The sequence below is a fragment of the Coregonus clupeaformis genome, unplaced genomic scaffold (genome assembly GCF_020615455.1).
Source record: "Coregonus clupeaformis isolate EN_2021a unplaced genomic scaffold, ASM2061545v1 scaf0016, whole genome shotgun sequence".
Classification (NCBI taxonomy): Eukaryota; Metazoa; Chordata; class Actinopteri; order Salmoniformes; family Salmonidae; genus Coregonus; species Coregonus clupeaformis.
Window position 1 is genome coordinate 716,024 of NW_025533471.1, and position 27,776 is coordinate 743,799.

The 27,776-nt window shown below is 40.4% G+C and overlaps 1 protein-coding gene across 2 annotated transcripts in view; it reads right to left on the reverse strand.

Moving 5' to 3' along the window:
- Positions 1-27,776, reverse strand: part of opcml (opioid binding protein/cell adhesion molecule-like) — a 479,068-nt gene that overhangs the window by 261,935 nt on the left and 189,357 nt on the right. The window contains exon 2 of one of the 2 annotated variants that reach the window (XM_041886366.2): positions 7,762-7,837. In XM_041886366.2, the coding sequence (XP_041742300.2) occupies positions 7,762-7,837 (76 nt within the window). Of the gene's footprint in view, positions 1-7,761; positions 8,454-27,776 lie in introns of those variants that run through there. The other variant, XM_041886365.2, reaches the window with a different exon arrangement.

Consider the following 27,776-nt stretch of genomic DNA (forward strand, 5'->3'; position numbering starts at 1 on the left):
ATCTGGACACTATCTGTTTTTGATATTGCTACTATGCAAGTAACCATTTCACTGTACAGTTTATACCTTCTGTATCCTGTGCATGTGACAAATACACTTTGATTTGATATAGTATGTGTTTACCAGAGACGGTAATGTAAAGAACAACATGACCTGCACCAAAGTCAGATTAGGATATAGGCCAAGGACTAGATAAAGTGAGTTTTTCCTTATTGTAGGCTACTACTTTTAGTGTTGAAATCTTTGGTTGTTTACTACACTACTTACTCTGTTTAGCACATGGCCTCATGTGTGAATCCTTAAAGAGATGGGTGGGGCTAAGGCTTAAGAGGGTGTGAACGATACTTAATGGGTGTACACAAAGAAGAGCTCTCCAGTAGGTGTACCAAAACATTCAAGGGCCATTTTCTCTAAAGTGAGGTTACAAGTTTATAAACATTCAAAGCAGAATTACTTTCCCATTGTTCCTCAACTGTAGTGTATGATATACCATTTTCTAGCTCTGAGTCTCTACTTTTATCCAATGTAAAAAAAATAACAATTTATATATATTTTTCAAATGAGGACACTCCAATAATGATGGGAGAACCAGATACTGTAACATATCTAGCATACAAAGTCCTCCTGTATGTCCCTCGCATTTTGCATAAGTGATGGGTAAGATGGTTAATTCACATTTCCCACAGGGGAATACTTGTCAGTTCTGTTATGTTTGATATAGTATTTATTTCATCCAGTATCAATATGATTGCGTTCCTTGTTGTATCATATCACAATTCCTCTTTGCTAATAAAGCAGAGGTTCTCCGTGGATGACATGACACATTTAATTGGAGAATGTGTCTATGTTTAGCTACAAATTTGTCCACCTCATACAGTGCCTTGCAAAAGTATTCATCCCCCTTGGCATTTTTCCTATTTTGTTGCATTACAACCTGTATTTTATATGGATTTTTATTTGGATTTCATGTAATGGACATACACAAAATAGTCCAAATTGGTGATGTGAAATGAAAAAAATAACTTGTTTCAAAAAATGCAAAAAAATAAATAATGGAAAAGTGGTGCATGCATATGTATTCACCCCCTTTGCTATGAAGCCCCTAAATAAGATCTGGTGCAACCAATTACCTTCAGAAGTCACATAATTAGTTAAATAAACTCCACCTGTGTGCAATCACATTTTCTGTCACATGATCTCAGTATATATACACCTGTTCTGAAAGGCCCCAGAGTCTGCAACACAACTAAGCAAGGGGCACCACCAAGCAAGCGGCACCATGAAGACCAAAGAGCTCTCCAAACCGGTTAAGGACAAAGTTGTGGAGAAGTACAGATCAGGGTTGGGTTATAAAAAAATATCAGAAACTTTGAACAATAATGGAAAGAATATGGCACCACAACAAACCTGCCAAGAGACGGCCGCCCAACAAAACTCACGGACCAGGCAAGGAGGGCAACAAAGAGACCAAAGATAACCCTGAAGGAGCTGCAAAGCTCCACAGCGGAGATTGAAGTATCTGTCCATAGGACCACTTTAAGCCGTACACTCCACAGAGCTGGGGTTTACGGAAGAGTGGCCAGAAAAAAGCCATTGCTTAAAGAGAAAAATGTGGGAGACTCCCCAAACATATGGAAGAAGGCACTCTGGTCAGATGAGACTAAAATTGAGCTTTTTGGCCATCAAGGAAAACACTATGTCTGGTGCAAACCCAACATCTCTCATCACCCCGAGAACACCATCCCCACAGTGAAGCATGGTGGTGGCAGCATCATGCTGTGGGGATGGTTTTCATCTGCAGGGACTGGGAAACTGGTCAGAATTGAAGGAATGATGGATGGCGCTAAATACAGGGAAATTCTTCAGGGAAACCTGTTTCAGTCTTCCAGAGATTTGAGACTGGGACGGAGATTCACCTTCCATCAGGACAATGACCCTAAGCATACTGCTAAAGCAACACTCGAGTGGTTTAAGGGGAAACATTTAAATGTCTTGGAATGGCCTAGTCAAAGCCCAGACCTCATTCCAATTGAGAATCTGTGGTATGACTTAAAGATTGAATAGTTATGCACACTCAAGTTTTCTGTTTTTTTTGTCTTATTTGTTGTTTGTTTCGCAATAAAAAATATTTAGCATCTTCAAAGTGGTAGGCATGTTGTGTAAATCAAATGATACAAACCCCCAAAAAATCAATTTTAATTCCAGGTTGTAAGGCAACAAAATAGGAAAAATGCCAAGGGGGTGAATACTTTTCGCAAGCCACTGTATGTCCTAGCTAATCAGCCTCGCAATACAGGCACCATGCTGCCTCAGACAGGAAGTCAAACAGAGGGTGGGACTGCAAATATTGACATCAATGTTTGATTTTAATTTGGGGAGGGGGTATAGCGTCTAAAAACTGGATTTAACGCTTTCTTGTGCAATCCTTGGTTTTGTTAGTAATTCCAATACATGTTTCATTGATACTGGTGATTTTGCGATTTAGTTGGAGCTATAGAGAACTATTTTAAATATGTCTCTTAGCTTTTGTGTTCCTGCAGGTCTTTGCCACTGGTAATGAGTGACAGAGGACACCAGCAACGGCGAAGACACTCGCTGGGCAACATTTCTAAACGGCCACATTTCCTCAAGGTCGCAATTTTCTTTGTTGGTGACAGTGCTTAAAGTGCACTCTTCTCTGATGCTGAGCCTCTACTATTTCCTGAAATATGTGGTAGCCATCTAAGTTAGAATTAACATATACAATGAGTGTACAAAACGCTATCGAAACCTTGTAGAGTACATGCCCCAACAATATACACATCAGCTACTACAGCGACTGAAACGATTGCAACACTTAACAAAGAGTTGCAGTTAGTTTCATAATCCGTGGCAAGGGATAAGTTAGTCGTAAATATTTCCAAAACTAAAAGCATTGTACTTGGGACAAATCAATCACTAAACCCTAAACCTCAAATAAATCTTGTAATGAATAATGTAGAAATTGAGCAAGTTGAGGTGACTAAACTGCTTGGAATAACCCTGTATTGTAAACTGTCAGGGTCAAAACATATTGATACAACAGTGGCTAAGATTGGGAAAAAATTTTCCATAATAAAGTACAGCTCTGCCTTCTTAACAACACTATCAACAAGGCAGGTCCTACAGGCCCTAGTTTTGTCGCACCTGGACTACTGTTCAGTCGTGTGGTCAGGCGCCACAAAGAGGGACTTAGAAAAATTGCAATTGGCTCAGAACAGGGCAGCACGGCTGGCCCTTTGATGTACACAGAGAGTTATAATGAATAATATGCATGTCAATCTCTCCTGGCTAAAAGTGGAGGAGAGATTGACTTCATCACTACTTGTATTTGTGAGAGGTATTGACATGCTGAATGAACCGAGCTGTCTGTTTGAACTACTGGCACACAGCTCAGACACCCATGCATACCCCACAAGACATGTCACCAGAGGTCTCTTCACAGTCCCCAAGTCCAGAACAGACTATGGGAGGCACACAGTACTACATAGAGCCATGACTACATGGAACTCTATTCTACATCAACTAACTCATTCAAGCAGTAAAATTAGATTTTAAAAAACGGATAAAAATACACCTTATGGAACAGTGGGGACTGTGAAGCAACAAACATAGGCACAGACACATGCATACAAACACACACACGATAACATACGCACTATACACACACATACACATGGATTTTGTGTTGTAGATATGTGGTAGTAGAGTAGGGGCCTGAGGGCACACACTTAATGTGTTTTGAAATCTGTTGTGAATGTATTGTAATGTTTTTTAAATTGTATAACTGCCTTAATTGTGGTGGACCCCAGGAAGAGTAGCTGCTGCCTTGGCAGGATCCATAATAAATACAAATGCAAATCTACACTGATTGAAGTGGATTTAAGAAGTGACATTAATAAGGGATCATAGATTTCACCTGGATTCCCCTGGTCAGTCTTTGTCACGGAAAGAGCAGGTCTTCATAATGTTTTGTACACTCAAGTATATTGCTGGTATTACTTTGACATTTCGCTAGGCAGACACATTTTACTTCAATTTGTTAACGTCATATCTTCAGCCTGATCTAATGGCTACTGTATCATGTTTTAGATCTTCAAATAATGGCAATCTGAGTGGGACTCAATACAAGGTAGGGCATGCATTATAGTTACTTACGGCCCAGTTATACCAAAAGATACAGTATAATAAGAAAATGCCAAATTCGCAAAATGTTTCCTCGAGTCTCCTCCTCCCAATGAAATTGACTGGACCGTTCTACACAATCTACAGGATTCAGGAACGGAATTAAACACTTGAATATTGGCACTAGACCAGATTTTATGCAATAGTTCCGAATTTTGTGGCTCCAAGGTAAGATTCAGATGTCTAGCATTCTAATTCTGACTTTTTCTTTTGCCACGTTTAGTAAAACTGCCTTTGTTCACCACAGTTACCCACACTTTCATCTGAGTGGGTGCTGAGAACTTCCATGCAATAACAATCAGTTGGCAAGCAGTTCCCAGCCAGAACATGTAGCCCTGGGGCCTCAACACAGATGTCCAAGTATGTTATGTGCATGAAATGGCAACATCTCCATTAATTTAAAGTAAGGCAATTTCCTCAACACCATTAATATATGCCATTTAGCAGACGCTTCTATCCAAAGCGAGTTACAGTCATGCGCGCATACATTATGCATCAGGTGGTACCAGGAATCGAACCCACTATTCTGGTGTTGCAAGGGCCATGCTTTACCAACTGACTTAGAGAGGATCATTCTCTGTTTATGTTGATCGACAGATCCAAGACTGGCTCACCATGCAATACCATTGGTACATCCCATTGGATGTAACCACTGTCCCATAGGTTCATACTATGTTCCCACCACAGTTGCCATGTACAAAATTATCCAACAGTGGGTTGATCTGTTAAGAAATATTATGCTGATTTGTTTGAATTTTGCTATGTTTTTGTTTTTGTTGTATTTCAGCAAGACATCTTAGGATGCAGTGCTCAGACAAGCTCATCATGCAAGGCCATTGGATGCAACTTCCATCTGGAGTGAAGATATTCCCACTATCAAATGATTGCCGCCCATTATGACATCAGGTATACAACTTTCTCACGTTTGAAAGAGGTGGATAGATAAATTCTAATTTGCTGATGTACATCATTAGGTTGTTGCCTGTGCGAGTCACTGTTATTTTTTTTACTTCACCATGGCCTCAGGAAGAACTGCTCATACAGACTGACTGTGCAATATCTATTGGAGCAGCTCATGTATAGATGTGTCAACTGTGGATTTCCTGTGCCTTGGACCTATGTTGGTTTGGAAATGAACATTTTCTGGTAGTATTGTTTGATGGAATATTAGGCTATAAAATGTTTGGAGGGTTATTTATTACTAAGTCATTCCCTCTGGATATGGTGCACAGAAATGTGTGTGGTCTACTGCAGTTTCCCAACTCCGGTCCTCCAGTATCCCCAACAACACCTGTTTCAACTTCTTTAGGGCTTGATGATTAGTTGACAAGTAGAATAAGATGTGCTTATCCGGAGCCACAACAAAATGATGTACTGTTGGGGGTACTTGAGGACCGGAGTTGGGAAACACTGGTCTACTGCACCAGCCTCAGGTCTTCTAAAAAGAGACTGATAATAGTGCACCAATGTGTTGAAATGTGTTCAGTCACTTTTGTACAGTCTAATTATCCCCTTGGTGTCTGTCATCTTGATTTAAACCAGAGTGATGGCCTCCTTGTCTTTAATCGAGCAAGGCACTTGTTTCAGAGAGGGATTGCAAAACTGAAATTGGATGCAAAGACATTGATGACCCTTTTTTAATATAATATAATAATAATAATATGCCATTTAGCAGAAGCTTTTATCCAATGCGACTTACAGTCATGTGTGCATAAATTTTTACGTATGTGTGGTCCCGGGGATCGAACCCACTACCCTGGCGTTACAAGCGCCATGCTCTACCAATTGAGCTACAGAGGACCACTTTTTTCTTTGATTAAACTTGGGTGGTAATACTTCAGAGATGTTAACTTTCAAACTAAAATTGCTTAGTTAATTTTACACGTGTCAGATTTTTTTATCACATGAAAAATCAGGCTATGAGTACCACTACATTTTCAATTGAATTTGTACGCAGATATGTGGTTTGTAAAAAGGTTACATGGCATTCCTGTGTGGTAGGGTAAAGTCACTACAACTACTGATGGCAACTACTCCAACCCAGGCTGTCACCCCATTGTCTAGCACCCACCTAGGAGTGACACACAGCAAAATTATTTACACCACGCTCATCACTGGCTATGACAATGGAGAGGTGAAGAGTGAATGGTGCTAATTAGCAGACCAGAGATTATTAGCTGGCCAGTTGTATGAGGGCCAGGTTGGGAACTGGGGTTAACACCTGTACTCTTTAGAAGTGTCAAAAGATCTCTAGTAACCCCAGAATTAGGACATCAGTTAACAGGGGGATGAGTGGAAGACAGCATTTGCGGGGGCTCAGTTGGTAGAGCATGGCGCTTGCAACGCCAGGGTTGTGGGTTCGATTCCCATGGGGGACTAGTATTAAAAAATGTTTGCACTCACTCACTGTAAGTCGCTCTGGATAAGAGCGTCTGCTAAATGACTAAAATGCAAAATGTTAACCCTGTAACCACGCAGAATTAACCCTGTAACCACACGGAATGAATACATCACAAAATGTCAAAGGGAAACCATAAGATCTTGTTGGATATTTTATAGTACCACAATAATCTGGCAGTTGCTCAACAGCCCAATAGTACAGCAGAAGCAAACTGAAAAGGGTTTGAAATGTTGCCATGCAAAAATGGAAGACAACCTAATGGTTTTTTTTCACCTTTTTCGTGATATCCAATTGGTAGTTACAGTCATAAGATCCACTTTTCCTTCAGTCACCCCAGGAATGAATACACATGTTGATAGCTCTGCTCCTCTCACTTATGTCTTACATGAAATGGGAGATTCAGATAGAATTTGATCACATCATTCTCTCTCTCAAATGTTTACATTTTAGTGATTTAGCAGATGCTCTTATCCAGAGTGAATTACTGTAGTGAGTGCATACATTTTCGTATTGGTGCCCCATGGGAATTGAACCCACTATGCTGGAAGCCCCATGCTCTACCAACTGAGCGACTTGGGTCTCTCTCTCTCTCTCTCTCTCTCTCTCTCTCTCTCTCTCTCTCTCTCTCTCTCTCTCTCTCTCTCTCTCATACACAGATTGTGAGAGATGTATATATTTGGAATGGGTTCAAGTGGTTACAAATAAGGAAATAGTTTAATTTATTCCATCCTGTTCCTGAATAATCCAAATGTTTGCCCTATTCAATAACACAACAGTTAATACAATATAACAGTGAATTATGATCAGCTGACGACCCCGTCCCACTCCTCCCTATCTCAGCAGCCCACAGCATCCTTAAAAATACATTAACCTAATCAATAACATGGAAGGACAATTAAACAAGAGGCAGGTCTGCGTTTACCATGCTATAGTTCTTGCTTGAGATGATGAACATATGACGTAGTTATTTTTAAATGAATTATCTCTTACAAATAATAACACTATCACATACCTAAACATCACGCTTGCAAATTACATTTGTATATATAAAGCGACTTCGTAATGAATTCCAAAACATTTTGGCATGACTAAACATAGACCACCACGCAATATGGCACGATTCAACAAACCAATAAGGTAACAATTAAATGACTTACTTTAAGACGGCGCTGTCCCCTTGTCTGACAGTGATGTTGTCCTTTGAAAAAGAATCCCCGCTCCTAGCTGGCACTCCTGCAGGTACAAGGAATAGCAGTCTTAGACCGATGACAACAAGGCATTTCCAAGGCGCCACAAAATAACCACAAATGCCCATTTTCCTTCACTGCGCAACTTCCACGAAAACTTCAATGTCAAATATTCCTTGCTCGGTGCAAAGTAGATATGGCCACAGAAATTCGACTCCACTCAAGATGCTGTTGTGGTGGTCGACCTCTATTTGCTTGCCTCAAATAGAAGGTGAGAATGCGGCGTGTTATCGTTCAATATAAAAAAAAGTAGGCTATATCTGCGGCTCCAGTACTTTTGGATTTCTCCAAGAAATGTCCACCAGCTACAACAGGCTTCAAGGAAAAAAGCGATGTGTGTTTCCGTCTCCCCTGCTCTGTGTATGTTATTTGACTCGCCAAGAGATGGATGCTCGCGCAAAGATGCATCAGCAGTCTCCACTTGGGTAGTTCTCCCGATAGCCTACAGCACAACACTGCAGTGACTCCTGAAACAAGTATGCTCTGAAATCAGTTGTGTATTCTTATTTGTCAAGTAGGCTTCATAAACTAAATCCACCAGACAGACAGCTCCGCAGAATCAAATGAAATCACTCCTTCATAATGAGTGTGTGCCTTGCGCAGGTTAGTCAGTGCTCTCTGGTGCGCAGGTTATATAACTCTGTGAACCATCTGCGCAGCATCCCTACTCCCGCTATTTTTAATACCCCAGTGGATCATCAAGGAGGCGATTTGTATTGATAAATCTATAGGCTGTGTATATACTTCCATTAAGCTATATATCCTAGTTTGCGTTATAATGGCAATAACCACCACAATTAATAGGTCAATTGGGTTGCCTAAATCATTAACATAATGCAGTCAATTATTTGAATACTGTATTGGGAACGCTTAGCTAATCATCTGACATGTACTTTCTTTAACATATCAAGGATGATCTATGCTTTGCTGAATAGTATAAGTGGAATGCTATACTTTTGTATGTGTGTTTGTGTGTGTGTGTTTGTGTGAGTGTCTGCGCATGCGTGTGTGAGAGATGCGGGGCATATATTTGGAGATATATTTCATTATTTATTTCCAAATACTTATAAAACGAACATCATTTTGTACATTTAATGCTAAAATAGTATCTGAAAGAGATTTTGATTTGTGTGTGCGGCTCATTGCAGAAATGTATGTGTAGGCCTAGGACATACTGTCAATGTTGAAATTACACAATATTTGGTCCCAGTAAAGTTTGTGAGTAAGTAGTGTGACAATGTTTTACTACACTGTAAATACATTGTACCTATACCTGCATAGGTTTTTGCAATGTACGGCATGAGCTGGTTGTTGAATAGCTCTGCCCAAACATCGTTCCATGGAATTTATCATAAGCACTTATGTATCCTCAGGGTCTTGGCTGCAAGTAACGCTATTCCAGGAGAGCTACTGACCTGTAGGTTTTCACTCCAACCCTAATCTAGCGCACCTGATTCTAATAATTAGCTGGTTGATAAACTGAATCAAGTTAGTTACAACTGGGTTTAGAGCAAAAACCTACAGGAGGGTAGCTCTCCAGGAACAGGATTGGAGAACCCTGAACTAGGGCATGCAGTGCACATCACTGTGCTAGGAGAAGTTTGCATTGTTATTGTAAGCATGTTATTCCAGTCTGTCCTGCATACAGTCGTGGTCAAAAGTTTTGAGAATGACACAAATACTAATTTTCACAAAGTCTGCTGCCTCAGTTTTGATGATGGCAATTTGCATGTACTCCAGAATGTCATGAAGAGTGATCAGATGAATTGCAATTAATTGCAAAGTCCCTCATTGCCACGAAAATGAACTTAATCCCCCAAAACATTTCCACTGCATTTCAGCCCTGCCACAAAAGGACCAGCTGCCATCATGTCAGTGATTCTCTCGTTAACACAGGTGAGAGTGTTGACGAGGACAAGACTGGAGATAACTCTGTCATGCTGATTGAGTTAGAATAACAGACTGGAAGCTTTAAAAGGAGGGTGGTGCTTGAAATCATTGTTCTTCCTCTGTTAACCATGGTTACCTGCAAGGAAACACCTGCCGTCATCATTGCTTTGCACAAAAAGGGCTTCACAGGCAAGGATATTGCTGCTAGTAAGATTGCACCTAAATCAACCATTTATCGGATCATCAAGAACTTCAAGGAGACAGGTTCAATTGTTGTGAAGAAGGCATCAGGGCGCCCAAGAAAGTCCAGCAAGCGCCAGGACCGTCTCCTAAAGTTGATTCAGCTGCGGGATCAGGGCACCACCAGTGCAGCGCTTGCTCAGGAATGGCAGTAGGCAGGTGTGAGTGCATCTGCACGCACAGTGAGGTGAAGACTTTTGGAGAATGGCCTGGTGTCAAGAAGGGCAGCAAAGAAGCCACTTCTCTCCAGGAAAAACATCTGGGACAGACTGATATTCTGCAAATGGTACAGGGATTGGACTGCTGAGGACTGGGGTAAAGTCATTTTCTCTGATGAATCCCCTTTCCGATTGTTTGGGGCATCCGGAAAACACCTTGTCCGGAGAAGACAAGTTGAACGCTACCATCAGTCCTGTGTCATGCCAACAGTAAAGCATCCTGAGACCATTCATATGTGGGGTTGCTTCTCAGCCAAGGGAGTGGGCTCACTCACAATTTTGCCTAAGAACATAGCCATGAATAAAGAATGGTACCAACACATCCTCTGAGAGCAACTTCTCCCAACCATCCAAGAACAGTTTGGTGACGAACAATACCTTTTCCAGCATGATGGAGAACCTTGCCATGAGGCAAAAGTGATAACTAAGTGGCTCGTGGAACAAAACATCGACATTTTGGGTCCATGGCCAGGAAACTCCCCAGACCTTAATCCCATTGAGAACTTGTGGTCAATCCTCAAAAGGCGGGTGGACAAACAAAAACCCACAAATTCTGACAAACTCCAAGCATTGATTATGCAATAATGGGCTGCCATCAGTCAGGATGTGGCCCAGAAGTTAATTGACAGCATGCCAGGGCGGATTGCAGAGGTCTTGAAAAAGAAGGGTCAACACTACAAATACTGACTCTTTGCATAAACTTAATGTAATTGTCAATAAAAGCCTTTGACACTTATGGAATGCTTGTAATTATACTTCAGTATACCATAGTAACATATCATAACACTGAAGCAGTGAACTTTGTGAAAACCAATACTTGTGTCATTCTCAAAACTTTTGACCACGACTTTTGTACATAGACCTAGATCCATGGCCTCCCAGACCACATATTAACACACCCAAAGCATTGCCCTTCTAATTTCATCCACTGAAATACGCATATTTGTATGCATGAGGCTTGATTTGGCAGACGGAGCCAGGGATATAGGGGTCACTGTTTGTTTTGACATGCACACAGCCCCTTGGATTTACTGAGGCAGTGTTCAATTTATTATAAGGTTGTTAGTGGGGGAATTATGATGATGACCCAATCTGAAAAAATTGGGCTAAGATAACAGTTAATTAAAACTCTATCTAGCCTGTGATGCAAGCTGAGCATGGTCTGCTTGCACGACGTCCACATCGAACTCAATGGCTTTTTAATTAAAACCCCTCACGCTGACCTCAGCAAATCTAAGATATGTGGTCTTAATTAACGTGGGTTGCTAGGTAGGGGGGAACATCTCGGTGAAACACTTGTTTCCAAAACACCCCCAACTGATTAGGGTGACAACATTTTGTGTATGATAGACTTTCCATAACATCAGGCCTGTTTATCAGCTTGAACAACCTCATCTTAATTAAAGGCCTACTCTGTGATATTTACAGACATTCTGGATAATGTAAATTAATTATACAATATATACGAATATTACTTATAAATGCCCCATGCCATGAGCGTTGATCAACTGTCTAACCCCACCATAACTCAAAATATAAGGAAGTTCTACATCCCTCAGCTTTATAGCCAACCAAGTGGCAGGGTTGTTGTTTTATAGTTTTTCGAATTTAAGCTACAATATATAGGGCAATGGAACATTACATTTTTCACTATATGGCTGAGTCAACCATTGCAATTACCTGGGGATTAGGAGTAAATTCACATATATATTTAGGGAATTTACAGTACTTTTAAAGAGTCTTTAGTCACAGTAAGACTGTGTAATCCAGAGGAAAATATTTAAGCATTTGGTGCCCTTCAATTATTTGAATGTGCAGACATCTTCTTTCTGAATTATCAATAGCTCTACTCACTCAGTTCTCTGCAGAGATATTCAACATAGATATGCTGATACCTTGTATTAGGTAGGCATGGCTCATCTGACCTTTATATGACTTTCCTAGGAAAAAATGAAATGCATGCTAACTAGAGTATAATTGATACTGAGCCCAGTCAATGAAGGTTTTGACCTTGAGCTCAACTCTGAATATGGCATCAATTAAGAATTTGCTCTAATTTAGACTAAACATGCAAGAAGCATGTTTTTTGGCGACTTGTTAATTTTCAAAATGTCTGAAAATAAACAACATTTGTCTGCAAATGTAACTTTGAAGGCTAAGTAATAAAGTGGTACTTTGTCTGGACATTAAACGTTTTTTGAAGGCTCTAGCAAATTTTTTAAGCCATGTGGTCTAGATTTATTGTGACAGTAGGCAAAGCATGAAAGATATCAGCAAGAACCTTGGTGGGTACACGACATGGTGAGCACTATAGCAAATTAAAGTACTTATTTATTCCTAAGAAGTCCAGGGACAGAGAGAATGGTGGTGTTCTCTCACCCTGAAAGAGCCTGCAAACAATACTTATTGTGCAACAGTAAATGGTTGATTTTGCAAATACGCGCACTTGAATATTGAATGTTATTGAAAATGAAACCTCTTGAAACTGCTTTTTATCTATCTGAATATTTTCTTCACTCTGTCTGGAAACAAGATCTAATAGTGGCTGAGACCATACTATTTAAGAATATAAAGATTTTTATCGGTTTCCCCAAATACCCGAGGATAAATATAATTACCACCACGTCATAAAATTTGCTATTTCAGTTTAAAAGGAAATTGCAGAAATTGTGCCAAAGGTATTTTATATAACATTTCACATTATTTATTTTTTCATAATGTTTAAAAAAAAACTATTTTGAAGTTTTCTTAATTATATGTATTCATCATTGTCATGTCTAAATGTCCATACAGTGCCTTGCAAAAGTATTCATCCCCCTTGGCGTTTTTCCTATTTTGTTGCATTACAACATGTAATTTAAATGGATTTTTATTTGGATTTCATGTAATGGACATACACAAAATAGTCCAAATTGGTGAAGTGAAATGAAAAAAATAATTTGTTTAAAAAAATTCTAAAAAATAAATAATGGAAAAGTGGTGCATGCATATGTATTCACCCCCTTTGCTATGAAGCCCCTAAATAAGATCTGATGCAACCAATTACCTTCAGAAGTCACATAATTAGTTAAATAAAGTCCACCTGTGTGCAATCTAAGTGTCACATGATCTGTCACATGATCTCAGTATATATACACCTGTTCTGAAAGGCCCCAGAGTCTGCAACACCACTAAGCAAGGGGCACCACCAAGCAAGCGGCACCATGAAGACCAAGGAGCTCTCCAAACAGGTCAGGGACAAAGTTATGTAGAAGTACAGATCAGGGTTGGGTTATTAAAAAAATCTCACAGAGCACCATTCAATCCATTATAATTTTTTAAAAAGAATATGGCACCACAACAAACCTGCCAAGAGAGGGCTGCCCACCAAACCTCACGGACCAGGCAAGGAGGGCATTAATCAGAGAGGCAACAAAGAGACCAAAGATAACCCTGAAGGAGTTGCAAAGCTCCACAGCGGAGATTGGAGTATCTGTCCATAGGACCACTTTAAGCCGTACACTCCACCGAGCTGGGCTTTACGGAAGAGTGGCCAGAAAAAAAGGCAATACTTAAAGAAAAATATAAGCAAACAAGTTTGGTGTTTGCCAAAAGCCATGTGGGAGACTCCCCAAACATATGGAAGAAGGTACTCTGGTCAGATGAGACTAAAATGTAGCTTTTTGGCCATCAAGGAAAACGCTATGTCTGGCGCAAACCCAACACCTCTCATCACCCAGAGAACACCATCCCCACAGTGAAGCATGGTGGTGGCAGCATCATGCTGTGGGGATTTTTCATCGGCAGGGACTGGGAAACTGGTCAGAATTGAAGGAATGATGGATGGCGCTAAATAGAGGGAAATTCTTGAGGGAAACCTGTTCCAGTCTTCCAGAGATTTGAGACTGGGATGGAGGTTCACCTTCCAGCAGGACCATGACCCTAAGCATACTGCGAAAGCAACACTCGAGTGGTTTAAGGGGAAACTTTTAAATGTCTTGGAATGGCCTAGTCAAAGCCCAGACCTCAATCCAATTGAGAATATGTGGTATGACTTAAAGATTGCTGTACACCAGCGGAACCCATCCAACTTGAAGGAGCTGGAGCAGTTTTTCCTTGAAGAATGGGCAAAAATCCCAGTGACTAGATGTGCCAAGCTTATAGAGACATACCCCAAGAGATTTGCAGCTGTAATTGCTGCAAACGGTGGCTCTACAAAGTATTGACTTTGGGGTGGTGAATAGTTATGCATGCTCAAGTTTTCCGTTTTTTTGTCTTATTTCTTGTTTGTTTCACAGTAAAAAAGATTTTGCACCTTCAAAGTGGTAGGCATGTTGTGTAAATCAAATGATGCAAACCCCCCAAAAATCCATTTTAATTCCAGGATGTAAAGCAACAAAATAGGAAAAATGCCAAGCGGGGTGAATACTTCCACAAGCCACGTGGGGAAAAAAAGTATTTAGTCAGCCACCAATTGTGCAAGTTCTCCCACTTAAAAAGATGAGAGAGGCCTGTAATTTTCATCATAGGTACACGTCAACTATGACAGACAAAATGAGAATTTTTTTCCAGAAAATCACATTGTATGATTTTTTATGAATTTATTTGCAAATTATGGTGGAAAATAAGTATTTGGTCAATAACAAAAGTTTCTCAATACTTTGTTATATACCCTTTGTTGGCAATGACACAGGTCAAACGTTTTCTGTAAGTCTTCACAAGGTTTTCACACACTGTTGCTGGTATTTTGGCCCATTCCTCCATGCAGATCTCCTCTAGAGCAGTGATATTTTGGGGCTGTCGCTGGGCAACACAGACTTTCAACTCCCTCCAAAGATTTTCTATGGGGTTAAGATCTGGAGACTGGCTAGGCCACTCCAGGACCTTGAACTGCTTCTTACGAAGCCACTCCTTCGTTGCCCGGGCGGTGTGTTTGGGATCATTGTCATGCTGAAAGACCCAGCCACGTTTAATCTTCAATGCCCTTGCTGATGGAAGGAGGTTTTCACTCAAAATCTCATGATACATGGCCCCATTCATTCTTTCCTTTACACGGATCAGTCGTCCTGGTCCCTTTGCAGAAAAACAGCCCCAAAGCATGATGTTTCCACCCCCATGCTTCACAGTAGGTATGGTGTTCTTTGGATGCAACTCAACATTCTTTGTCCTCCAAACACGACGAGTTGAGTTTTTACCAAAAAGTTATATTTTGGTTTCATCTGACCATATGACATTCTCCCAATCCTCTTCTGGATCATCCAAATGCACTCTAGCAAACTTCAGACGGGCCTGGACATGTACTGGCTTAAGCAGGGGGACACGTCTGGCACTGCTGGATTTGAGTCCCTAGCGGCGTAGTGTGTTACTGATGGTAGGCTTTGTTACTTTGGTCCCAGCTCTCTGCAGGTCATTCACTAGGTCCCCCCATGTGGTTCTGGGATTTTTGCTCACCGTTCTTGTGATCAATTTGACCCCACGGGGTGAGATCTTGCGTGGAGCCCCAGATCGAGGGAGATTATCAGTGGTCTTGTATGTCTTCCATTTCCTAATAATTGCTCCCACAGTTGATTTCTTCAAACCAAGCTGCTTACCTATTGCAGATTCAGTCTTCCCAGCCTGGTGCAGGTCTACAATGTTGTTTCTGGTGTCCTTTGACAGCTCTTTGGTCTTGGCCATAGTGGCGTTTGGAGTGTAACTGTTTGAGGTTGTGGACAGGTGTCTTTTATACTGATAACAAGTTCAAACAGGTGCCATTAATACAGGTAACAAGTGGAGGACAGAGGAGCCTCTTAAAGAAGAAGTTACAGGTCTGTGAGAGCCAGAAATCTTGCTTGTTTGTAGGTGACCAAATACTTATTTTCCACCATAATTTGCAAATAAATTCATTAAAAATCCTACAATGTGATTTTCTGGAAAAAAAATTCTCAATTTGTCTGTCATAGTTGACGTGTACCTATGATGAAAATTACAGGCCTCTCTCATATTTTTAAGTGGGAGAACTTGCACAATTGGTGGCTGACTAAATACTTTTTTTCCCCACTGTATATGAAAGACAGGGGGGCACAACTACACATGGCAATGGAAAGGGAAATGTTTGCATTGAGAAGAAATATGGGGTTAAACGTCTACATTTTCTTATCTCTGAAGTAGTCCAAGAGGCCTGAGAGAGTATATTGCATAAGCGGCCTGATAGACTAATATAATCTACTTCCATAAACACCATACTACCATATTTTGTCTTTTTCACTAGCCTATATTGTTATTTGTTAACTAACTTCTCTGGTGACATTTGATGTCAGTTTAAAAAATATATCTTTCTTTGAGCCAACTGCATTATGAATGCATAGGAATCGATTAGATATTATGAATCAATACAGCATGTTATATAATACAATGCATTATACTACCTGTCTGTGATTCATTATGAATGCATACAGTATGTGGGTCGTTCCACCAATTCGGTGCCTTTTGAGAATTTTAACTTTAAAAAAGCAACAACAACAAAAAACAATTGATTTCATCTAATTTTAACATTCTGTCATAAAGAGCACATGATCAACATATTAAAAAACAAGTTTTCCCAACTCATGAGTTTAACAACAAAACATGACTATGGTAAGTGCCTATTAAGTGCCAAATAAAGTAACAGGGTTGACCGTAATAGGATTGACGATTTCATCTTATATGAGCCATAAATCACCTTGTGACAGGGGGAATGGAAGCTTGATGCATGCATTTTTTTATTGTTAAAACATTTCTACACTAGAAGAAAAAAGCATTCCAAAAAGGTTATTTGCAGAGGGATAGGGTTCTACCAAGAACCATTTTGATCAGAATAACCCTATTTGGAAGACAACGGTTCTTTGTAAGGCAAAAGGTTCTACATAGAACATTTAACATCCTAAGAAACGTTTTTGGAAGAAAGGGCTCTTTTATGATTCTTTGGAAGTCAAGATGTCTTCTTTGGAAGGTAAGAAGGGTTCTACATACAGTGACGGAATTTTTTTTTGATCCCCTGCTGATTTTGTACGTTTGCCCACTGACATGATCAATCTATAATTTTAATGGTAGGTTTATTTGAACAGTGAGAGACAGAATAACAACAACAAAATCCAGGAAAATGCATGTAAAAAATGTTATAAATTGATTTGCATTTTAATGAGGGAAATAAGTATTTGACCCCCTCTCAATCAGAAAGATTTCTGGCTCCTAGGTGTCTTTTATACAGGTAACGAGCTGAGATTAGAGCACACTCTTAAAGGGAGTGCTCCTAATCTCAGCGTGTTACCTGTATAAAAGACACCTGTCCACAAAAGCAATCAATCAATCAGATTCCAAACTCTCCACCATGGCCAAGACCAAAGAGCTCTCCAAGGATGTCAGGGACAAGGTTGTAGACCTACACAAGGCTGGAATGGGCTACAAGACCATCGCCAAGCAGCTTGGTGAGAAGGTGACAACAGTTGGTGCGATTATTCGCAAATGGAAGAAACACAAAAGAACTGTCAATCTCCCTCGGCCTGGGGCTCCATGCAAGATCTCACCTCGTGGAGTTGCAATGATCATGAGAACGGTGAGGAATCAGCCCAGAACTACACGGGAGGATCTTATCAATGATCTCAAGGCAGCTGGGACCATAGTCACTAAGAAAACAATTGTTAACACACTACGCCGTGAAGGATTGAAATCCTGCAGCGCCCGCAAGGTCCCCCTGCTCATGAAAGCACATAAACAGGCCCGTCTGAATTTTGCCAATGAACATCTGAATGATTCACAGGAGAACTGGGTGAAAGTGTTGTGGTCAGATGAGACCAAAATCGAGCTCTTTGGCATCAACTCAACTCGCCGTGTTTGGAGGAGGAGGAATGCTGCCTATGACCCTAAGAACACCATCCCCACCATCAAACATGGAGGTGGAAACATTATGCTTTGGGGGTGTTTTTCTGCTAAGGGGACAGGACAACTTCACCGCATCAAAGGGACGATGGACGGAGCCATGTACCGTCAAATCTTGGGTGAGAACCCCCTTCCCTCAGCCAGGGCATTGAAAATGGGTCGTGGATGGGTATTCCAGCATGACAATGACCCAAAACACACGGCCAAGGCAACAGAGGAGTGACTCAAGAAGAAGCACATTAAGGTCCTGGAGTGGCCTAGCCAGTCTCCAGACCTTAATCCCATAGAAAATCTGTGGCGGGAGCTGAAGGTTGGAGTTGCCAAACGTCAGCCTTGAAACCTTAATGACTTGGAGAAGATCTGCAAAGAGGAGTGGGACAAAATCCCTCCTGAGATATGTGCAAACCTGGTGGCCAACTACAAGAAATGTCTGACCTCTGTGATTGCCAACAAGGGTTTTGCCACCAAGTACTAAGTCATGTTTTGCAGAGGGGTCAAATACTTATTTCCCTCATTAAAATGCAAATCAATTTATAACATTTTTTACATGCATTTTTCTGGATTTCTTTGTTGTTATTCTGTCTCTCACTGTTCAAATAAACCTACCATTAAAATTATAGACTGATCATGTCTTTGTCAGTGGGCAAACGTACAAAATCAGCAGGGGATCAAATACTTTTTTCCCTCACTGTAGATATATTAAGATATATACATTCGACGACCGCAAAGGCGGGGTCATCGTGGAAGTATTTTCAGTTTAGCTCTTTCCATGGTAATAACAATGCAAAATGAGGTTTTATGACTTTTAAATTGAATGTTAAAGCATGTCAGTTCACAGAGTCAATTTTCATCGTTTTAATGTCAATTAACATGAAAGATGCATTTCAGCCTATGAAATGTAGGCTGACAATATTTTCCCTTGCTCTTCCTGTCAACAGAGGGGATTAACATTTCCAACAGATTATCTTTTCATATATTTTTTTATAATAGCTCCGAAGGCAACATTAAACTATTTTTCTTCCACTAGCCAAAAGTGTCTGATTTCGGCTCCAATGTGTTCACAAATAATTTGATGACAGAAATGAGGATGCATTGAAGCCCTTTCAATTTTCTCAATGTCTCTAACAAGGATGAGTCAAAAAGCCTGAAGGAAGGGTTTATTATCCTTTTCAAAAGCAAAACTGAAAGTAAATATAAATCATTCTTCTTCTATTCTCTGCCTCCCTTTCAGTGGAAATGCCTGAAGGAAGCAGTGAAAGTGGCAAGACATGGATATCTGAAAAAGTATATTGGAGAAAAGGCTATAAACTGTTGCACTAACATGATAAAGTATATAAAAGATTACACTTGTTGCAGTCATATTATAGTCTCTATATACAGTGGGGGAAAAAAGTAATTAGTCAGCCACCAATTGTGCAAGTTCTCCCACTTAAAAAGATGAGAGAGGCCTGTAATTTTCATCATAAGTACACGTCAACTATGGCAGACAAAATGAGAAAAAATTATCCAGAAAATCACATTGTAGGATTTTTTATGAATTTATTTGCAAATTATGGTGGAAAATAAGTATTTGGTCAATAACAAAAGTTTCTCAATACTTTGTTATATACCCATTCCTCCATGCAGATCTCCTCTAGAGCAGTGATGTTTTGGGGCTGTCGCTGGGCAACACGGACTTTCAACTCCCTCCAAAGATTTTCTATGGGGTTGAGATCTGGAGACTGGCTAGGCCACTCCAGGACCTTGAAATGCTTCTTACGAAGCCCCTCCTTCGTTGCCTGGGCGGTGTGTTTGGGATCATTGTCATGCTGAAAGATCCAGCCACGTTTCATCTTCAATGCCCTTGCTGATGGAAGGAGGTTTTCACTCAAAATCTCACGATACATGGCCCCATTCATTCTTTCCTCTACACGGATCAGTCGTCCTGGTCCCTTTGCAGAAAAACAGCCCCAAAGCATGATGTTTGCACCCCATGCTTCACAGTAGGTATGGTGTTCTTTGGATGCAACTCAGCATTCTTTGTCCTCCAAACACGACGAGTTGAGTTTTTACCAAAAAGTTCTATTTTGGTTTCATCTGACCATATGACATTCTCCCAATCCTCTTCTGGATCATCCAAATGCACTCTAGCAAACTTCAGATGGGCCTGGACATGTACTGGCTTAAGAAGGGGGACATGTCTTGCACTGCAGGATTTGAGTCCCTGGCGGCGTAGTGTGTTACTGATGGTAGGCTTTGTTACTTTGGTCCCAGCTCTCTGCAGGTCATTCACTAGGTCCCCCCGTGTGGTTCTGGGATTTTTGCTCACCGTTCTTGTGATCATTTTGACCCCACGGGGTGAGATCTTGCGTGGAGCCCCAGATCGAGGGAGATTATCAGTGGTATGTCTTCCATTTCCTAATAATTGCTCCCACAGTTGATTTCTTCAAACCAAGCTGCTTACCTATTGCAGATTCAGTCTTCCCAGCCTGGTGCAGGTCTACAATTTTGTTTCTGGTGTCCTTTGACAGCTCTTTGGTCATGGCCATAGTGGAGTTTGGAGTGTGACTGTTTGAGGTTGTGGACAGGTGTCTTTTATACTGATAACAAGTTCAAATAGGTGCCATTAATACAGGTAACGAATGGAGGACAGAGGAGCCTCTTAAAGAAGAAGTTACAGGTCTGTGAGAGCCAGAAATCTTGCTTGTTTGTAGGTGACCAAATACTTATTTTCCACCATAATTTGCAAATAAATTCATAAAAAATCCTACAATGTGATTTTCTGGAGAAAAAAAATCTCCATTTGTCTGTCATAGTTGACATATACCTATGATGAAAATTACAGGCCTCTCTCATCTTTTTAAGTGGGAGAACTTGCACAATTGGTGGCTGACTAAATAATTTTTTCCCCCACTGTAAAGCCTTTGTGGAACATTTAATACTATGGTTGACTGGTTTTGTGGTAATGTTCCAGAAATGGTTAATTTGTCTTTATTAGCATTGTGGCATCCTTTTTTTGGTGATCTACTTGCGATCACAGCCAGGTATGATCTGCGCTTGTTCTAACATGAGATAATTGCTAGAATAAATGACTTAAAAGTCATATACTCTGTTAAAGGGACACACAGTATTCAGACCCCTTACATTTTTCCACATTTTGCTACGTTACAGCGTTATTCTAAAATTGATTGTCCCCCCCCCCCCTAATTTTTGCAAATGTATAAAAAAAACTATTTTCAGGTCTCTTCAGAGATGTTCGATCGGGTTCATGTCCGGGCTCTGACTGGGCCACTCAAGGACATTCAGAGACTTGTCCCGAAGCCACTCCTGTGTTGTCTTGGCTGTGTGCTTAGGGTCATTGTCCTGTTGGAAGGTGAACCTTCACCCCAATCTGAGGTCCTGAGCGCTCTGGAGCAGGTTTTCATCAAGGATCTCTCTGTACTTTGCTCCGTTCATTGTTCCCCCGATCCTGACTAGTCTCCCAGTCCCTGCAGCTGAAAAACATCATGCTGCCACCACCATGCTTCACTGTAAGGATGGTATTGGCCAGGTCATGAGTGGTGCCTGGCTTCCTCCAGACGTGATGCTTGGCATTCAGGCCAAAGAGTTCAATCTTGGTTTCATCAGACCAGAGAATCTTGTTTCTCATGGTCTCTGAGAGTCCTTTAGGTGCCTTTTGGCAAACTCCAAGCGGGCTGCCATATGCCTTTTACTGAGGAGTGGCTTCCGTCTGGCCATTCTACCATAAATGCCTGATTGGTGGAGTGCTGCAGAGATGGTTGTCCTTCTGGAAGGTACTCCCTTCACCACAGAGGAACTCTGGAGATCTGTCAAAGTGACCATCGGGTTCTTGGTCACCTCCCTGACCAAGGCCCTTCTCCCCAGATTGCTCAGTTTGGTGTTCTTGGGGACCTTCAATGCTGCAGACATTTTCTGGTACCCTTCCCCAGATCTGTGCCTCAACACAATCCTGTCTCGGAGCTCTACGGACAATTCCTTCGACCTCATGGCTTGGTCTTTGCTCTGACATGCACTGTCAACTGTGGGACCTTAAATAGACAGGTGTGTGTCTTTCCAAATCATGTCCAATCAATTTAATTTACCACAGGTGGACTCCTATCTAGTTGTAGAAACATCTCAAGGATGATCAATGGAAACAGGATGCACCTGAGCTCAATTTCGAGTCTCATAGCAAAGGGTCTGAATACTTATGTAAATAAGGTATTTCTGTTTTTTATTTTTAATACATTTGCAAACATTCTAAAAATGTTTTGTAATTATGGGGTATTGTGTGTGTAGATTGATGAGTATTTTTATTTATTTAATCCATTTTAGAATAAGGCTGTAAAATAACAGAATGAGGAAAAAGTTAAGGGATCTGAATACTTTCCGAATGCACTGTATGCTACAATATAGCATCAGTTGTGTTTAAACGGATTGTAAAGTATGACAAGTCAATGCTAAACTCAATCAGCGGTCTTGAGAAAACCTAAGAGACCTACTCCATATAAAACTTGATGGATGTTCATTCCTTCTAAAGTCAGCTCTACTCACTCCAAGATCAGCTCTGTGCTGTATCAAGAAAGAAGACTACACTGCCCTTTCATCAAAAAACACTTTCTGTAATCTTGAAATGATTGCAGGGCTATGGCATTAGGCTAGCATTTTCCCTCTAAATCAACAAATTGCTGTTCCAGTGATATACAGTACAATCAAAGTCTGCTCCAGTGAAGGTGTGAAATCATTATGCTATGGACATGAAAGATGACCTCATAAATATGGCTGCCACCAGATTTAAGCAAATCGCTTCAGGCATGGAAGAGAATTTCAGCTCTCACATTAATACAAGAAGACATTCACCCTTTTTTCCATTTCATTGGAAGGTCTGCTGTATTGTTTTCCTACTGTTGTCACATATTGAGAGCTAGGGACCTTTTGACCTAAGCCGAAGATTGTACTTGAAGAGCATGCATTATCGACTATCAAACATCTTTGCCTGTTTAGTGAACAATTTGAAAAATACTGTCGTACTTGGGAAGGTTAAATACTCGAACCTTGGCACAGACTGAGAAATGGTTCTTTATATAACCAGCTTCAACAAAGATCAGAGTTGGTAGGAAGAAATGTACTTGTCAATGTCTTTTACATAGGAGTATTGAATAGCTCTGTTAACTATTTAATTCCCATGTATTATCAAATGTTGATTAGCTGTTCCAATGTAGTTACAATGTCATTACAACAATCATTTTTAATCCGGTGTATATTTCACTGGTCTTTCCTATGCCTTAACGTTTTTGTTAATAGAACTCAGGAAAGAAGTGCATGCTTCAATTAGTTCCAATAGTTTGCCCATTAACAGTATTAGGTACAGTAAAGTTCACACCCGTCCTAACTTAAGCTTTAAATTGGGCCTATTGTCATCAGGGAGGGAAAGTAGACCAGGGAAATTGGATATGACTATTAAACATTTTACTTGAAACTGCCCCCATAGCCAAAATCGGGCAAACCCTATCAGATATGGTTTGAGTTTGGGATTAAAGAAATCTCATTGGTATGCAAACACTATCTTTGCGCTTTTTACACTGACACTCAGGAGTATTCCTGGAGATGCTTAGGACCACAGTGTGTGGTATTGGGGGTAATATTTGAGCTCCTCTTTCGAAAATTACCTTTCTTCATGTAAGTGCATCTGAGGTTTAGGCAACATGAGAAGTGGTTAGTGCATTGTGGAAATGAGGTTGTTCTGTTGTCCATTCACTGCCTGCAGGCAGAATATTTCAAACAAATACGGGTGAAGAAAATTAGAATCTGTCTTGAAGAGAACAACATTTATCTTGGAATATCGAATGTTCTTAGAGGCAACCATTTACTTTTTTTAATTTAGTCTGTATGGTTTATTTCAGAAGCATACATAAAGACATGGCTCTGGATCTTATGTATAGTGTATAAATGCTTCTGTATTCCAGGAATGTTGGCTTTGAATGTTGGGGACCAATTGCAATAGTATTATCTTATAATGTTTATGCAGATATGAGTATGGGTCATGTCCTATTCTGTTCCATTCAGGATGTTACCGGTTGTGTGAACCTCATACAGCTGCTCGATAAACAGATCTGGCATTCCTTTCTGTTCAACTAGAACTTATTTCATTTTGAAACATTTGAGATGTTAGTTTGTGACAATTGTTGACAATTGTTCTGTCTATCTATTCTCTAAAGACGTGGCAGCTGTGGGGAAGTAGGGAGGCTTTGATCATTAAAAAAAAGAACCCAACGATCTGTCTGACATCAGTTTTGAACCACACACTGTAAATAATGAAGGTCGTCTGTGACCTAATGCAAAACCGGCTTCTCCCAACCCCAAGCTGCCAGGGCATTGGTTCCGTTGTTCATAAATACCTAAATCCTAGGTCGTACCGTCACTCACCCAAACTTTCTCAAGTCATCCCAAGATTAATATGTGCCCTAACCCTGAAACGATTCTACTGGAGATTATGATTAATATCTCGCAGTGCCCCAATCCTTCACTGTCACAAAGTTGTGCTCATCCCCAAACTGCACAGAGGGGAGACAGTCAGTGACAGCCATCTTTGATGGTGGCCATATTGGGTTAAGCGGCTGCATTTATGGAAACAAGCGAGGGGATGTTGTGTAAAGGTTTTTATGATTCCAAGTTCTGTTGACACCATACAGTAAAGTTTTATAACAGAGACGTGACTGGTTTATTAAATGTTATAGCACAGCAGGGAGTTGTAGAGATGCCTGTCTCTCTCTTATGTGGAGGAATTGTAGAATTCTACCTGAAGAAGATTCTCCACACTCCACACATTTTGTGTTACAGCCTGAATTTGAAAATTGATTAAATTAAGATTTATTTTCACTGGCCTACACACAATGCCCCATAATGTCAAAGTGGAATTATGTTTTTCTGAATTTTAACAAATTAATAAAAAATGAAAAGCTGAAATATCTTGAGTCAATAAGTTCAGGAGTAAAAATGTGCTTAACAATTCACATAATAAGTTGCATTGACTCACTCTGTGTGCAATAATTGTGTTTACATGATTTTTGAATGACTACCTCATCTGTGTACCCCACATATACAGTTATCTGTAAGGTCCCTCAGTCGGGCAGTGAATTTCAACACAGATTCAACCACAAAGACCATTGAGGTTTTCCAATGCCTCGCAAAGAAGTGCATCAATTGGTAGGTGAGCATGGTGAAGTTATGAATTACACTCACGACAAAGATACAGGCATCCTTCCTACCTCAGTTGCTGGAGAAGAAGGAAACCGCTCAGGGATTTCACCATGAGACTTTAAAACAGTTACAGAGTTGAATGGATGTGATAGGAGAAAACTGAGAATGGATCAACAACATTGTAGATACTCCACAATACTAACCTAATTGACAGAGTGAAGCCTGTACAGAATAAAAATATTCCAAAACATTGTATTGTATTTGTATTCATTAAGGATCCCCATTACTCTTCCTGGGGTCCAGCAACATTAAGGCAGTTACAGTATACACAATTTAAAATATTACATGACATTACATTTCATAATACTTTTCACAACACATTAAGTGTGTTCCCTCAGAACACCACTCTACTGTCACATATCTACAATACAAAATCCATGTGTACGTGTGTGTAGTGTGCGTGTATTGTCATGTGTTTGTGTGTCTGTGCCTGTGTGTGTCTCTTCACAGTCCCCGCTGTTCCATAAGGTGTATTTTTATCTGTTTTTTTATAACTGATTCTACTGCTTGCACCAGCTACCTGATGTGGAATAGAGTTCCATGTAGCCATGGCTCTATGTAGTACTGTGCGCCTCCCATAGTCTGTTCTTGACTTGGGGATTGTGAAGTGACCTTTGGTGGCATGTCTTGTGGGGTGCATGGGTGTCCGAGCTGTGTGCTAGTAGTTTAAACAGACACCTCGGTGCATTCAGCATGTGAACACTTCTTACAAAAACAAGTAGTGATGAAGTCAATCTCCTTCACTTTGAGGCAGGAGAGATTTACATGCATATTATTAATGTTAGCTCTCCGTGTACATTTAAGGGCCAGCCGTGTCAATTGTGGTTTTCCGAGGACCCTCTTTGTGGCACCTGACCACACGACTGAACAGTAGTCCAGGTGCGACAAAACTAGAGCCTGTTGGACATGCCTTGTTGATAGTGTTGTTATAAAGGCAGAGCAGCGCTTTATTATGGACAGACTTTTCCCCATCTTAGCCACTGTTGTATCAACATGTTTTGACCATGACAGTTTACAATCCAGGGTTACTCCAAGCAGTTTAGTCACCACAACTTGCTCAATTTCTTCATTATTTATTATAAGATTTAGTTGAGGTTTAGGGTTTAGTGAATGATTTGTCCCAAATACAATGCTTTTAGTTTTGGAAATATTTAGGACTAACTTATTTTTTGCCACCCATTCTGAAATTAACTGCAGCTCTTTGTTAAGTTTCACTCTCTGTAGTAGCTGACGTGTATAGTGTTGAGTCATCCGCATACATACTCAAGGCCAGTGGCATGTCATTAGTAAAAATTGAAAAAAGTAAGGGGCCTAGACTGCTGCCTTGGGGAATTCCTGATTCTACCTGGATTATGTTGGATAGGCTTCCATTAAAGAACACCCTCTGTGTTCTGTTAGACAGGTAACTCTTTATCCACAATATAGCAGGCGGTGTAAAGCCATAACACATACGTTTTTCCATTAGCAGACTATGATTGATAATGTCAAAAGCCGCACTGAAGTCTAACCTAAAAGCTCCCACAATCTTTTTATTATCAATTTCTCTCAGCCAATCATCAGTCATTTGTGTACGTGTCGTGCTTGTTGAATGTCCTTCCCTATAAGCGTGCTGAAAGTCTGTTTACAGTAAAATAGCATTGTCATTTTTTTCCAAAAGTTTAGTAAAGGTTGGTAACAGGCTGATTGGTCGGCTATTTGAGCCAGTACAGGGGACATTACTATTCTTGGGTAGCGGAATTACTTTTGCTTACCTCCAGGCCTTAGATTGAAGATATGGCAAATAGGAGTGGCAATATCGTCCGCTACTATCCTCAGTAATTTTCCTTCCAAGTTGTCAGACCCCGGTGGCTTGTCATTGTTGATAGACAACAATAATTGCTTCACCTCTTCCACACTCACTTTACGGAATTCAAAATTACAATGGTTGCCTTTCATAATTTGATCAGTTAAACTTGGATGTGTAGTGTCAGCGTTTGTTGCTGGCATGTCATGCTAATCTTGCCAATGAAAAAATAATTGAAGTAATTGGCAATATCAGTGGGTTTTGTGATGAATGAACCATCTGATTGAATGAATGATGGAGCTGAGATTGCCTTTTTGCCCAAAATGTCATTTAAGGTGCTCCAAAGCTGTTTACTATCATTCTTTATATATTTTATCTTTGTTTCGTAGTACAGTTTCTTTTTTTAAATTCAGATTAGTCACATGATTTCTCAATTTGCAGTATGTTTGCCAATCGGTTGTGCGGCCAGACTTATTTGCCATTCCTTTCGCCTCATCCCTCTCAACCATACAATTTTCCAATTCCTCATCAATCCACTGGGATTTAACCATTTTTACAGACATTTTCTTAATGGGTGCAGGCTTATTAGTAACTGGAATAACCAATTTCATAAATGTGTCAAGTGCAGCTTCTGGTTGCTCTTCATTACACAACACAGACCAACAAATATTATTTACATC